At 62.1% G+C, this 12,995-nt stretch overlaps 1 protein-coding gene across 1 annotated transcript in view; it reads left to right on the forward strand.

Moving 5' to 3' along the window:
* Positions 1–4,452: 4,452 nt before the first annotated feature.
* The window catches only part of SLC9A3 (solute carrier family 9 member A3), a 14,753-nt gene continuing 6,210 nt past the window's right edge, over positions 4,453–12,995 (forward strand). Inside the window, exons 1-7 of the mRNA XM_077749468.1 lie at positions 4,453–4,659; positions 7,770–7,930; positions 9,800–9,878; positions 10,445–10,622; positions 11,191–11,411; positions 12,265–12,467; positions 12,907–12,995. Coding sequence (XP_077605594.1) covers positions 4,536–4,659; positions 7,770–7,930; positions 9,800–9,878; positions 10,445–10,622; positions 11,191–11,411; positions 12,265–12,467; positions 12,907–12,995 — 1,055 coding nt within the window. The 5' untranslated portion in view covers positions 4,453–4,535. The remainder of the gene's footprint in view (positions 4,660–7,769; positions 7,931–9,799; positions 9,879–10,444; positions 10,623–11,190; positions 11,412–12,264; positions 12,468–12,906) is intronic.

Raw genomic sequence — 12,995 nt, forward strand, 5'->3', positions numbered from 1 at the left:
CTACGTGCTTGTTCCCCCGGTGAAGTGGGCCCCTGCGTATTCCCCAGGGCCTCCCATTCTCCTCTCTGGGAAGGTTTCCACTGCTCGGTCTGGTTATTTTGTCAGGCAGTGTTTAATTTACTGAGGCTCGTGCACGTTAAAGTAAAACCAAAGGATTTACTGTGCTGTTGTGTTTGCATGGACTCAGCTGAATCTTGTGGAGAGATCCTTGGAGGCTGTGGCCTCATAGGGCCTGACCCCAGGCCCCGGGTACCCAGCCGTGTCCCGAGGGGGTGTGACACACGTCAGCGATGACCTTCCGGGGGCCCCCGGCACCCACTCTGTCCGAGGCCTGCTCCAGAAACGGCTGGCTGCGGGCCGGAGGCTCCTGACCTTTAACATCACTCAGAGGGTTTGTAATTAGAACGAAAAGTGTGTGTCCCCTGTCGTTACCACCCTGCAGCCGGGCCGTTCGTGCTTAATTAGCTGTAACTCTCCGGCCTCGGCAATCAGTTACCTGTGGGTTTGGAAGACACTTCATTAACGCTCCCTGTCGGAAAGGACCGGCCACGGCAGGGGAGCTCCGGACCCGTAGTCTCTGCGTCTCGCTGCACTTTGGTTTTGTCCTGCGCTGTCCTTGTCACTCTGCCTGGGCAGCCCTAGCAGCACGCGGCCCGTGCCCTTCCTGCACCTCAAATACTTGCCAAGCTGGGGTTTACCCCGCTGGGCTGCTGCTTCTCAGGTGTTCGAGGTGTGTGGGAACTGGTGTCTTTCCACGGGGCTTTTCTGCCATGGCCGGGCCCGTGCGCTCACCGGACCGCTGTCTGCCGCTTCCTCGGCGAGGCGCACGGGGAGAGCCAGCTCCATGGGCTCCTCACAGGCTCCAGCCTACAAGGTTTGGCTTTTCCCCAGCAGATGCTGTGGGATTTTGAGGCAGAAGGTTGCACCACCTAATTGCTTCCCAAGGTCACAGCCACCCTGATGGCACATGGCCTCAGGATGGGGGGCGTTTCTCCATGGTCGGGGCTCAGGCTCCAGGCCAGGCCAGATGTGGAGGCCCCCCAGCTGTGGGTCCTGAGGAGGTCTCTGGTCACTACTCAGATTCACCTTTGCTGGATCCTTCTCTTTGAAGGGGTAACAAACAAGGGTTGAGAGGGAAGCAGGGCTTTCTGGTGGCCACGGCCACCTGAGCACACTGGGTGCTGGGGGTTCTGGTGGTGGTGGTGAGCCGTGGGCCTCTCAGTTCCCCCGCCCTCTCGCCCTCCCAGGCACCCCCGCTGGGGTCGCGGCAGAGGCCATAGCCGTGCCTTGAGCCTCCACCCCAGCATCGGTGGTTTTCACAGTGACTTTAGGGTGCACAGCCACAGCGGGAAGGAAGGGTCTGTCTGCGGTGACACACCCTCCCTGGGAGCCACATCCCTGCTCGGGTCCCTGTGGTTTCCACCTGCGACAGGAGCCCGATGCCACAGGGCATTTCCGGCAGGAACTCGGCTTACTGGCTCCTAAAATGCCCATTATATGCTTAATAGCTGAACCACCAGCAAATTGCCACTTAGAATCAATCAAGTCTTTTGTTTAATTAGCTCATTACGATGCAGCTGCCTTCTGGACGGGGTCACAGTTGATGCAAGAGCCGCCTGCAGGCCTGACCTAGCTGGACTCACTCACAAAGAATTCCTATCAACCGGAGACCTCGGCCAGTTGAGACTGTCACCCTCCCTCATGCCCGTGCTGGGTGGGCGGAGGCACAGAAGCCCAGAAGGCACGGCGGTGGCTGGGTCCAAGCTGCCAGCCTGACGCCAGCTGAGAGCATGGACCGAGGGTCCCAGGAGGGCTCTCAGACCACAGGACAAGGACAGCAACACCCCGCCCCAGTCTCTAGCTCCAGAGACACGTGAGCCCGTATGAGACAGAAGCCGGACGCAGAAAACCGCCCTGCGCCTGTGAGTGCGGATAAAGCGAGGCCAGGCGCGAACAGGGTAAAGACACACCTGGAGGCCATACGATGTTGTAGGAAAGAGAAGGGAGGGCACCTGGGGTAAAATGTGACCCGGGAATGGAAAGGAAGTCCCCACAGAGCTTAACCTCCTAGAAAAGGGTCAACCCTGATCTCAGTAAGACAGCAAAGACAACAAAACGGGGAAATCGTAAAAAGGATTTTCATGGGTAAACACGCATTGTTAGCCCTGAGACACAGCTGACCAAGCGCAGAGCAGGAGAGCTTAGAGCGAGCGGCTGGTGGAACCGGAAGGTCTGAGAGGGTTCCACGGACTCGGGGGAGGGGAGACAGGGATGGGGAGGTGGTGCCCGGGGCGGAGAGTCCGGAGGTGCCGTCCGGGGGCAGCAGAGGCCCGGGTGGGAGGCTCCACTGGCTGGGCAGGTGTGTGCCACGTGGCACACATCACACGCGGCGCTCGTTCTGCCTGGGGGTCGATGGCCGTGCCGGACGTCAGCCCCCGACGCACGCCTGAGGGAAACAGCCGAGGTGGGACAGGCCGCCAGCCGGGCGCTGTGACGGGCCTCAGGAGGCTGCAGGAAACTGCCCTAAATGGACAATCAGCCTCTGCAGACTGAAGGGACGTCCCCAACATTAGGGAAAGGAGGAGAATCCGCGTGAAGACACATTCTTGCTACAAGGTGTTCTCAAGGATGAAAAAGTTCTTCTGACTGCCAGACAGGAAAGCACTCGGTGGGAAACAAGGAGAGAACAGGGCTCTGGCCCCTCCTCCACGCGCACTCAGTGCAAGCATGCGCGCGACCCCGGGACGCGACCCGGCTCCCTGGTCCTGACACAGGCAGACGCTGGAGGGTGAGAGCCGCACACCTGGCGTCAGGGCTCGGGAACAGAGAACGAGGTCGAAGGGCAGTGGTGAGCTTAGAGAAGTAGAGGGTTTCGGGAGCAGACTCCTGAGCGGGAAGACTTTCTCTCTGGGGATGGGCAAGTCCTTCAGTTTCACAATTATTTTCAAATATTTTCTTTGCTAAACCCAAGTTAAACTGAACGTTAAAAGTCATAGGAAACAGACATGTAAATGGCTTTCTAAAGCACAAAACTCAGAAGCCATGAAATAAAAGCCAGTACTTATACGTAAATCGATGTCTGCACAGAGCATAGCAATGTAAAGTTCAAGGGTGAGTCAGCTCACCCCAGAAGGTGGGCATCCTGGTGGGCGAGGTGGGTGGGACCAGTACCCACCGAGGCCAGCGTGCCAGCCCACCCACCCCTCCAGCACCCCAAGGCGGGACAGGGTCAGCACTCGCGGCCTCACAAGATAAGCCCTGTGCTCTGCACCCACCTGTTCTCCTCACGCTCCGCATGGGGCTGGGGCCTGGGCACCTCAGGAGACAGCCCTCCCTGGAATTTCAAAGACCTCTCAATGAACAGAACTTCAGTGAATGGAAAGAGAAGTATCCCCAACACGGCCGAGGCCAAGGGAGCCAGCCTCTCCAGTCAACACGCCAACTGTTTTGAAGTTGGGCTCAACCTGGGAATTCTAACTTTTTCTGAGTCTTCAAATAGAACAAGTAAAATAGAAGGAGAAATGGGCCCCACTAGGTCTGCGAGCCTGCCTCACTCAGAGGACAGGTCCTCACAGGGGTGATGGGCCAGGGGGCCCAGGCGGCCGGCTGTCAGCAGGGGACCTGCGGGCCCCCTTGTCCCACCAGGGCAGGTAAAATGCAGCCGCACTTCGGCCTCCAGCACCTTCAGACACGCTGGGTGAGGTTGAGCCAAATGCAGGGAACGGGTCACGTGGGGCCTGGGGGTATGGGTGCCCTGGGCTCTGCCCACCCACCTCGGGGTTTCTGTCTTCAACACCCAAAGCTGCCCCCCCGGCCTGACTGTCCTGGGAAGCTCTACTGCCCCCAAGCCCACTCCTCACCAGCCGCGTCGGCTGCCCACAGAAAGGGACGACCTATTCTCCCGGCAGGAGGCAAGGAAACCCTGAGGAGGGTGTCCCCAGGGGCCAGGTCCCAGGGGACAGCAGTCAACCGTGCACTGGCAGGGCCTCCCGGCCACGTGAGTGGGGCCGGAGGGAAGCGTCCAGAGACCCAGATGTGGCGCTTCGCTTCCCAGGTCCATGTCTGTCATGCGAGCCAGGACAGCCCCTCCCGGGAGGCCGGCCTGTCCACAGAGCCAGCAGGCAGCCCCCAGGGAAGTGGTGGGCTCAGCCCCCTCCCGGGTTTGAACAGGGAGGCCCAGGAGGTTGGTCACTAGCAGAGCCCATTTCTGCTCTCCGCCAGCCTGAGCGCCCGCTGCATTTCCAGGATGACACCTCCCGTGTGGGAGGGGCCCGCAGTGGCCCTGGACCAGTCCCCTACCCTCAGAGGCTTCGATCGGAGGGGTCCTGGCGCCCCTGACTGCCCCCTCCCCCACAGGCTTCCACCTGTCACACAAGGTCACCAGCGTCGTCCCTGAGAGCGCCCTGCTCATCGTGCTGGGCCTGGTGCTGGGAGGCATCGTCTGGGCGGCCGACCACATCGCCTCCTTCACGCTCACCCCCACTGTCTTCTTCTTCTACCTGCTGCCCCCCATCGTGCTGGACGCCGGCTACTTCATGCCCAACCGGCTCTTCTTCGGCAACCTGGGCACCATCCTGCTGTACGCCGTCGTGGGCACCGTGTGGAATGCGGCCACCACCGGACTGTCCCTCTACGGCGTCTTCCTCAGTGGCCTGATGGGTGAGTGGGCACACCTTCCGCAGGGGTGTCCTCAGGCGGAGTCCTTGGGGCGGGTCCTTGGGGTGGGCTCTGCAGGAGCAGGCTCTGGGCACCCCATTTAACAAGGCTCGGGGTACAGAACACAGACCCAACAAGAAGACGAGTGTTTGGGGTGACAGAGGTCACTGCTGGGCCCACTAACCCGTGTGGTGTGTCCGTAGTAGGTTTAATTAGTCAACAGCTTGTCCAGGCAACCCCAGGCTGAGGTTCGCGCCCTGCTTGGGAATGAGCTGCTNCCCTTCCCCTCAGCAAGAAGCTGGGGGTGACGTCACTTCCCTGCCAGCAAGCCCCCAGGGAAAGGGGGGCAGAGGCCAGTTGTGGTGCCGTGGTGGACGCACCTGAGCACCGCCGTCCGGACGTCCCCACCCAAACCTGCAAGGAAAGCCATGCGGCTTCTGCCGCTGCCCGCGTTGCCTGCAGTTTGGGTTACTTCATTCAGCCCTGGCGCGGAGCCGAGCTGCGCCACACCCACCTGGAGTTGGTCATTATCTACCTGAGAAACTGGAGCGGGTGAGGCCAGGAGCTCGGCTGAGGCCTCGCGCGGATATGCCCGCAGCCCCAGATGCTGCCCGTGTCGGGGCTGCTGCGACGTGCCGCCGGCATCGTGGGCTACGGGGCTGGCTCCCAGGATCGGGGGCGACCAGTGAGAAGTGGGTGCCGGCACCGCAGGCCCCAAACATCACCACCTGCGGGACCGGACTCCCCGGCGTGGGCCCGGATCCGTGGTTTCCACCTGCCTGGTGGACCAAGGCCACAAAACCTTGATGACAAAGGACATGCACTGAGAAAGAGGCCGAAGTTCCCCTGGCGGGAATGGTCACCTCACCTGTCCCATTTGCCACCTTGGGGCTTTGTCCTCACGCCGTGGGGAGCACGCGTGCTCCCTCGAGTCCCACTGCCATCTGGCCCTACCCCCAGGCCCAGCCCAGAGAAACCCCTAAGGGTGGCGCGGGGCCAAGCACGTCTGGCCGGGCCTTGCTGCTGAGTGAGCCCCCGTGCGCTCGATTGCATTCACCGGCGATGCCTTTAGGTGCTTGGGCCTCCTCCGGGATAGCAGGGTCACCCGCAGCCACTGGACACAGGGGAGAGTCTCGGGGTTTAGAGCAAGAGTCCCTAAGGGGACCTGTGCTCAGTCCTCAGGGTGCAGCAGGTCAAGGCTAGGCAGCAGCCAAAGTCACAGACGAGAACAGCCCCAGGGGCCAGTGAGTCTGTCCCGTCCCTAGGTTCCCAGAGCCGGGCACCCAACCATTTGGGGAGGCAGGGGTCAGTCGTCTGAGGAGAGGTCAGCCCAGGCCGGCCTACAGGTAGGGCTGGCCCTGGGTGCCCTGGATGGCTGTCTGGCCAGGCCAGCGGGGGCAGGCCCCGCGGAGGCTCCAGGCAGTCAGAGAGGCCCCTCAGGCGGGCGAAGCCTCAGGTCCTCTTGCCCACGGTGCCCAGGACACAGCCCGGCGGTCAGGAGCCCACAGCCCATCTGGTCCTGGGAAACTTCTCAGCAGGACTAGTGGGTCGTGGACTGTCCCCCAGGGGAGGAGAGCATGCTGGTCCCGGGGCACTTCCTGCTCAGAGTGACTGGCTTCCAGAACGTACCACCAGGTGTGTCAGGGCCCTTGGACAGTGAGAGACCCATGGCCAGGAGGCGTGTAAAGATGGGATGGCCTCAAAGGTGAGTGTGCGTGTGCAAGTCCCTGGTGCCTGAAGCCAGGAAGGACTGTGCCCCCCCCTCTGTGTCACCTGCAGGGCCTGGAGGTGGAGAAGCAAACCCTTTGGTTCCCATTTCGAAAGGGACATTCTAACCTGTTGGAAGCTGGTTCTAACACCTGTCACTTCCTTGGGACACAGACTCCGGAGCCCGGCTGTGGGGTTTTCAGAGCTCGTGGGAAACTCCCTCCAGGGCCACGTCTCTGCGAAGAGACAACCTTCTCCCGGGGGGCCCTGCCTGGCCCTGGGGAGGCCCAAGTGCCTGGAGGGGTAGGCGTCCAGCCTACACCCGGCCGTCTCTCCCCCCCCACGTGTGATCCCATGCCCTCCTGGCCTGACTGGCCCCTGGGGTCTGGTTAAGTGCACTCGGGCTGGGAAGGCGGCTCAGTGCCGAGGAGGCTCCTGGACAAGGCCCTCCCTCAACCGGCCCAGCTGAGAACAGGCGTGGGGCCTGGACAGAGCCGGGATGGGGCAACCGTACTCGGGTCCCAGAGGCTGTGTGTCCAGTGCAGACTGTTGCGGGGGCTTCGCTGGTGCCGCTCTGGAGACTGGGGTGTTGGGAAGTGCATCTCAGCACCACCCCCGCCCCCAAGGGCACCAGGAACCCACTGGGCCATTCCAAGAAGCAGGCTGAGCTGACTCCAAGGACCTGCTCCTCCACGGTCCCCCACCTTCCCTCCCCTCTGAGCCCCCATCTCCCTTCTTGTCCCTCAAACCTCCCTGGCGGCCCCTCCTATCAGAGCTCCTCGGGCCAGTTGTGGCCCCTCGGACCCTGTGAGGCCTGTCTCTCCCCTCCCCGCTACCATCACTTCCGTCTGGCTGTGTCCCGGCGGCTCTCCTCTGGGCTGAGACATCGCTTCCCAGGGAGGCCTCTCCCCCATGCCCGTCAAGCCCCTGACCACCTTCCCTGCATGTACACCTTCTGCATCTCCGGTCACCCCCAGCCCAGGACAGCAGGCCGCCCAAGCGGGCGTCTGATCCCGTGCTGTGCGTGGCCCAGCACCCCGGGCCCTTCCTCTGCTGGCAGCAGCCTCCCAGGGGGCTGGCCGGGAGGGAATAACCAGGCCCCGCGGCAGATGAAGCGAAGAACCAGCGGCAATCAGTCCCCAGTGAGAGTGAGACCAGCCTTTCCGGAAGGCTGTGGGAGCCCCCGGGGGGCAGGCAGGCAGTTCTGGCCCAGGGTCCCGCAACCAGCCAGCCCCAGGCCTCAGAGAGTCAGCGTCCCCGTGGGAGGGGCTTCCAACCCAGCAGTCAGCAGGACAGCAGCCTGAGGAAGCCCCCGGAAGGCCCCGGAGAGCCAGCGTGCCCGGCTGGAGGTCCTCGCCGCACCGGGGCCCCCGAGGGCTCTGCTTGACGGCCCGCCTGTCCCGCAGGAGACCTGAAAATCGGGCTGCTGGATTTCCTCCTGTTCGGCAGCCTGATTGCTGCTGTGGACCCAGTGGCCGTCCTGGCTGTGTTCGAGGAGGTGCACGTCAACGAGGTCCTGTTCATCATCGTCTTCGGGGAGTCGCTGCTGAACGACGCTGTCACTGTGGTGAGCGGGTGCCGGGCGGGCCCTGGGACTTGCCACAGAGCACCTCAGAGCCACTGGGAGGGAGAAACAGCGCCGCTGGGCGGCCCCAGGGCCTCGGTGCCGCGGGCGGAGAAAGCAGCCTTGAGGAGGGCCTCGAGAAGCCCGGATGTGGGGTGGGGTGCTCTCCCTGTGCCCTCCGCCCCCCACCTGCGGGAGGCTTCCCCGCGCCAGCCGCATCGCATGGTGTCCCCTCGCTCGCTTCCTCCTAACTCCAAATGACTGCCTCTTCAATCCGTTCTTGGTCTGGTCTCCCACCACCTTGGTGACCGTCTCCCTGTCGACCCCCCACCTCCAACTGGGTCCAGAGTCGGTACCACCCGCCCCTGACTTCCGTCAGAGAGCCACTAAAGAGACCAGCAGCGAGACCTCGCCAGAACTAAGGAGGGAAGCAGAGCGAACGCTGATGGTGTGCCCGTGACGCGGCTTTGTCTCCAGGAGGCGGTGGAGCAGGGAGCTCGGCTGGGCCCCGGGGAGGGCAGGGCTGGAGGGAGGCCACAGCAGTGAACAGAGGGTTCGTGAGCTGTGGGAACACTGTCTCAGCACACAGTGGCCGGCGGGGAGTTTTCAAAACCCAGCCTGAAGCTGGGCCACTACGTCTGTGCAAGTGAGTTACAGGCGCCGCGGAGGCACGCAGGGCGCCTTCCCGCGCAGGTCACCCCGGTGCTGTGTCTCTGAGCACCCGCCCTGGGCCGGAGGGTCCGGCCCACCCCCAGGCTGTCTCCTCTCCCCAAGGGCTGTGCAGACACAGCCGGACACGAAGGTCTCTCTTGGCCCTAAAATACATGTGGCCTCTCTAAGAAATTCTCCCTCCTCGTGTTTCTTCAGGGCTCAGGAGAGTGACAAACCCAAGCTTGTGCTGCACCAGATTTCTTGTGTAGCAGATAAGTTGTTCTCGGGGGAATCTGAGGGTTAATTTCAAACTTAATCAGAAACGTAACAAACAGCTCCTTCGAGGCTGGCCTGCTCTGTGCTGTGGCTTCGTTTCTCTGGAGAAGCTCGAACTTAAGCCTGAGCCATGGAGTTCCCCGCCTACGTTGGTGTGACCCTCTGTCTCCCTCCCAGCGGCGTTTCCATGGAGACAGCCGAGCTGTGGTCCGGCCCCCAGCACTCTTCGTGGCTGCGTGCCCACGCTCTGCCCACCACTGGAGCGTCCTCAAGCCCGCTGTGTGCCTCCCGCTGTAGCAACAGCTCACAGCCCCTTTCGGGGTCCTCTGTCCCCTTGAGCAGACCTGGACGGCGCAGGCTCGGGGCCCCTGGGTGTGGAGGGCTCGGCCCAGAACACACAGCACAGCCTCCACACCTGTGGCATGCATGCCGTCCCTGAGCTTTCCCTCTCAAACGTCTTGGAATGAGGTCTAAATGTCAACATGCAAAGACACCAAGGGGTGTGATCCTGCAATCAGGAGTCAGCGCAACAGCAAAGTCACTAAAATGGAAACTCTAGCTTCGCCTTGGAAAATGAAACAGAATTAAATGTAGTGGGTTAAATTTTGGTCACCCCTGCTTTGCTGAGAGTAGGAAAGGACCAAGTTTGCTCCTCCTGAAGGTTCTAGTTCCTTCTAGAATGTTCTTCTGCCTCTCATATCCCACCTACTGGCTTGTCTTTGGCCTTCATCTTATTTACCATTACTGCTCCATGATGATTTCCTCCAGTGATTTTTTTTTCTTTCTGAAACAGGTGGCNCATGACCCAAGCGAAAGTCGGACGCTCAACCGACTAAGCCACCCAGGCGCCCCAATCCAGACCAATTCTAAGGCCTGAGGCCCAAGATAAAGTGAGCGCTGCCCGAGGGCCGACCCGATGTCATGCTTGCCTCTCTGTCCCCCCAGGTCCTCTACAACGTGTTCGAATCTTTTGTGACACTGGGAGGTGACAAGGTGACTGGCGTGGACTGCGTGAAAGGCATAGGTGTGTGGCTGGTGGGCCCGCGCACCCAGGGAGTGTGGGGGCCACGTCTCCTCTCCAGCATGTGGACCACCTCCAGCCTTTGGCACCAGGCCTGCCCTTGGGACTCACGTCCTAGTAGGAAAACTCTCGGTGGCCATCCCTCCTGTCCCCAGTGTATTTTATGAACACAGTTTTGCTGGGTCCTGGCCACTCTGGGGGGCCGAGGGCTGCTGTCCCGTTAGACCCACCAGTGTGTCTGCTTGGAGGACGGGCCCTGGTGTCCTGGGTTCTCTGGGCGGGGACAACGACAGCCTGGCCGTATCGGGGCCCAGGGACAACCCTGCCCAAGCCCTTCTCGGGCTTTCTCTGTGATATCCCAGCTCTCCACGAGCCTGATGGCCTCTTAGGGGGAGAATTGGCCTCTTGTTTGCTGAGTTAGTGGCGCCTCCGTGGGGGTTACTAGGCAACCCACGATGAAAGGAATGGTCTGGAAGGACGGCCGGTCAGCCTCGCCTACATGCAGGGCCAACCACACCCGACCACAAAGGGCCTTTCAGGCGGCTCAGCCAGTGTCCTCGGCCCCACAGTGTCCTTCTTCGTGGTGAGCCTGGGGGGCACGCTGGTGGGGGTCATCTTCGCCTTCCTGCTGTCGCTGGTGACCCGCTTCACCAAGCACGTGCGCATCATCGAGCCTGGCTTCGTCTTCGTCATCTCCTACCTGTCCTACCTCACTTCCGAGATGCTGTCGCTGTCGGCCATCCTGGCGTGAGTCCCCCTCGCTCTCATGGCCCAGAGCCCCGGAGCCACACAGCAGCCGGGCCTCGGGCAGGGCCCACCCTCAGCACAGCCAAGCAGCTGTNGGGGAAGGGGGGAAGGGGTGGGGGGGGACGGGCCCCTCCCCTCCTGGAGCACAACCTTGTGGGTCTCTTCCCAGCCCCCATCTGCCTGGCCCGCTTCCCCTGAGGGGTGAGAAGCCGCTGTGGGGGTGAAGAATCTGGTCTATTCAGGTTTTAAATAAGGAGCTGGTGTTTTCACAGAATTGTCCGAGAGCTCTGCCTACACGCAGACCCTTCCGGATGCTCTGGGTGGAAGGCTGGCTGGCACCCCTGTGACCCAGATCTGCCCTGGCACTTCCCCCCAGAGCCAGCCACCGCCAGGCAGAGGACAGACGCTGAGGCAGCCCACTGGGTGGCTCAGGGTTCAGGTCTCAGGGTGTCGGGAGCCGGGACTTGCACTCAGTCCTAGAGCAGCCCCCGAATGGGGTGGGCGCGTGCCCAGGACACAGGCCCGAGTCTCGGCCCCCAGCCTCACTGCACGCCCATGCCACCCCCAGCATCACCTTCTGCGGCATCTGCTGCCAGAAGTACGTGAAGGCCAACATCTCGGAGCAGTCAGCCACCACCGTGCGCTACACCATGAAGATGCTGGCCAGTGGGGCGGAGACCATCATCTTCATGTTCCTGGGCATCTCAGCCGTGAACCCCGGCATCTGGAAGTGGAACACAGCCTTTGTGCTCCTGACACTGGTGTTCATATCCGTGTACCGGGCCATTGGTGAGGGTGCTGGGGGAAGGCGGGGACAGGGTGGGGGGACAATGACGGATGCTGGGCACGGTGGGGGCAGACACTGGGGCCTGGCTGTGGGGAGTCCGTGGGAGCCATAAACGTGGTGCTTGTGAGCAGCCCTCTTGCCCAGTGAGCAGCAGGTCTGGGAGCCACGGGGGGCCCTCTCCATGGCTAGGCCATGAGTTATCTTCAGTGAAGGTTCCGGCTTTCTCAGGAATGCATCACCTTGAGATGGACTTAGAATGGCTGGGGGTCAGGGTGGAAGGTTCTAGAACCTAGAGGAGTCCATCTGGTCTCCCATCGACTCACTGTGGATACAGTCACTGAGGAGCAGTTTAGGCTCATGTGAGGCAGGCGCCCCCTGCCTGCTCCGGCCCTTGTTGCCCCTCCCTGGGGCGCAGTTCCGGGGTGAGACCACCCCCCCCACTGCCTGAGCTCACCAGGGCCTGAGGGCTCCAGGGGGCGGCTGCGCGAGCGGAGCAGGCCGGGCGGTCCTGGAGCTGGCTGACGCATCAGAGTGCAAGGCCGCGCCGTGGCAGCCAGGGTCACAGGGACATCTGCGAGTTTCCAGAGCTGCTGGCAATAGCTTCTAGCCACGAACTCGGGGTGCACAGAGTGTCCCCAGTGGCAGGCTTGACCCGTGGCCAGGAGAGAGCACTGGCGTGGACGTGGGGGTTTGGGGAGAGGAGGGTACCGGGTGGAGTGTCCCCTTGCTTGGGACACAAGCTGTCACCGTCACTGCCCTTGGAGGGAATCCCCACGTGTTGTGCCCCGGGGCGGTGGCTGCCACCGGCCGGGGTCCCAGGAGGGGCACAGAGCTCAGCGCAGGCCCCGCCCGCAGGTGTGGTCCTGCAGACCTGGGTCCTGAACCGGTACCGCATGGTGCAGCTGGAAATCATAGACCAGGTGGTCATGTCCTACGGCGGCCTGCGCGGGGCCGTGGCCTTCGCGCTGGTTGTCCTCCTGGACGAGAACAAGGTGAAGGAGAGGAACCTCTTTGTCAGCACCACCATCATCGTGGTCTTCTTCACGGTCATCTTCCAGGTAGGCGGAGGGCACGCGGCCGCCCACTCTCCGACCTCCCCACGCCACCCCAGCCTCCAGGCCCTAATTGGTTTTTACAATTTTAGTAACTAGGAGCCGTTTTGTAGGTTTTCATGTGGCCCCACAGGGGACGCAGCACGATTTGGCCTAAAAATGTTATTCCTGTGCTGCTGCTGGTTAACGAAGCCCCAGTTTGGGTTTTATTGACCAGACACGCCCAGGACGGTGTCCCACTTCACCTTGCTTTTGGAAAGTCTAAGGAGCCGACTGGGGGGGCCCTCAGAGCGGGTCAGGTCTGTGGATAAGGGGTGGCCCATTTCACCTTGTGTGCCTATGGAGGGGGGTGAAAGTGTAGATCCACACGCTGGGGGTGCAGTGGGCCAGAGTGGGCCCCCGGGCGGGAGCCTGCCCACCATCCAGGTCAGTACCTGTCTTCCAGGGCCTGACCATCAAGCCCCTGGTGCAGTGGCTGAAGGTGAAAAGGAGCGAGCACCGAGAGCCCAAACTCAATGAGAAGCTGCATGGCCG

This window comes from Crocuta crocuta, unplaced genomic scaffold (genome assembly GCF_008692635.1).
Source record: "Crocuta crocuta isolate KB4526 unplaced genomic scaffold, BGI_CrCroc_1.0 scaffold89, whole genome shotgun sequence".
Taxonomy (NCBI): Eukaryota; Metazoa; Chordata; class Mammalia; order Carnivora; family Hyaenidae; genus Crocuta; species Crocuta crocuta.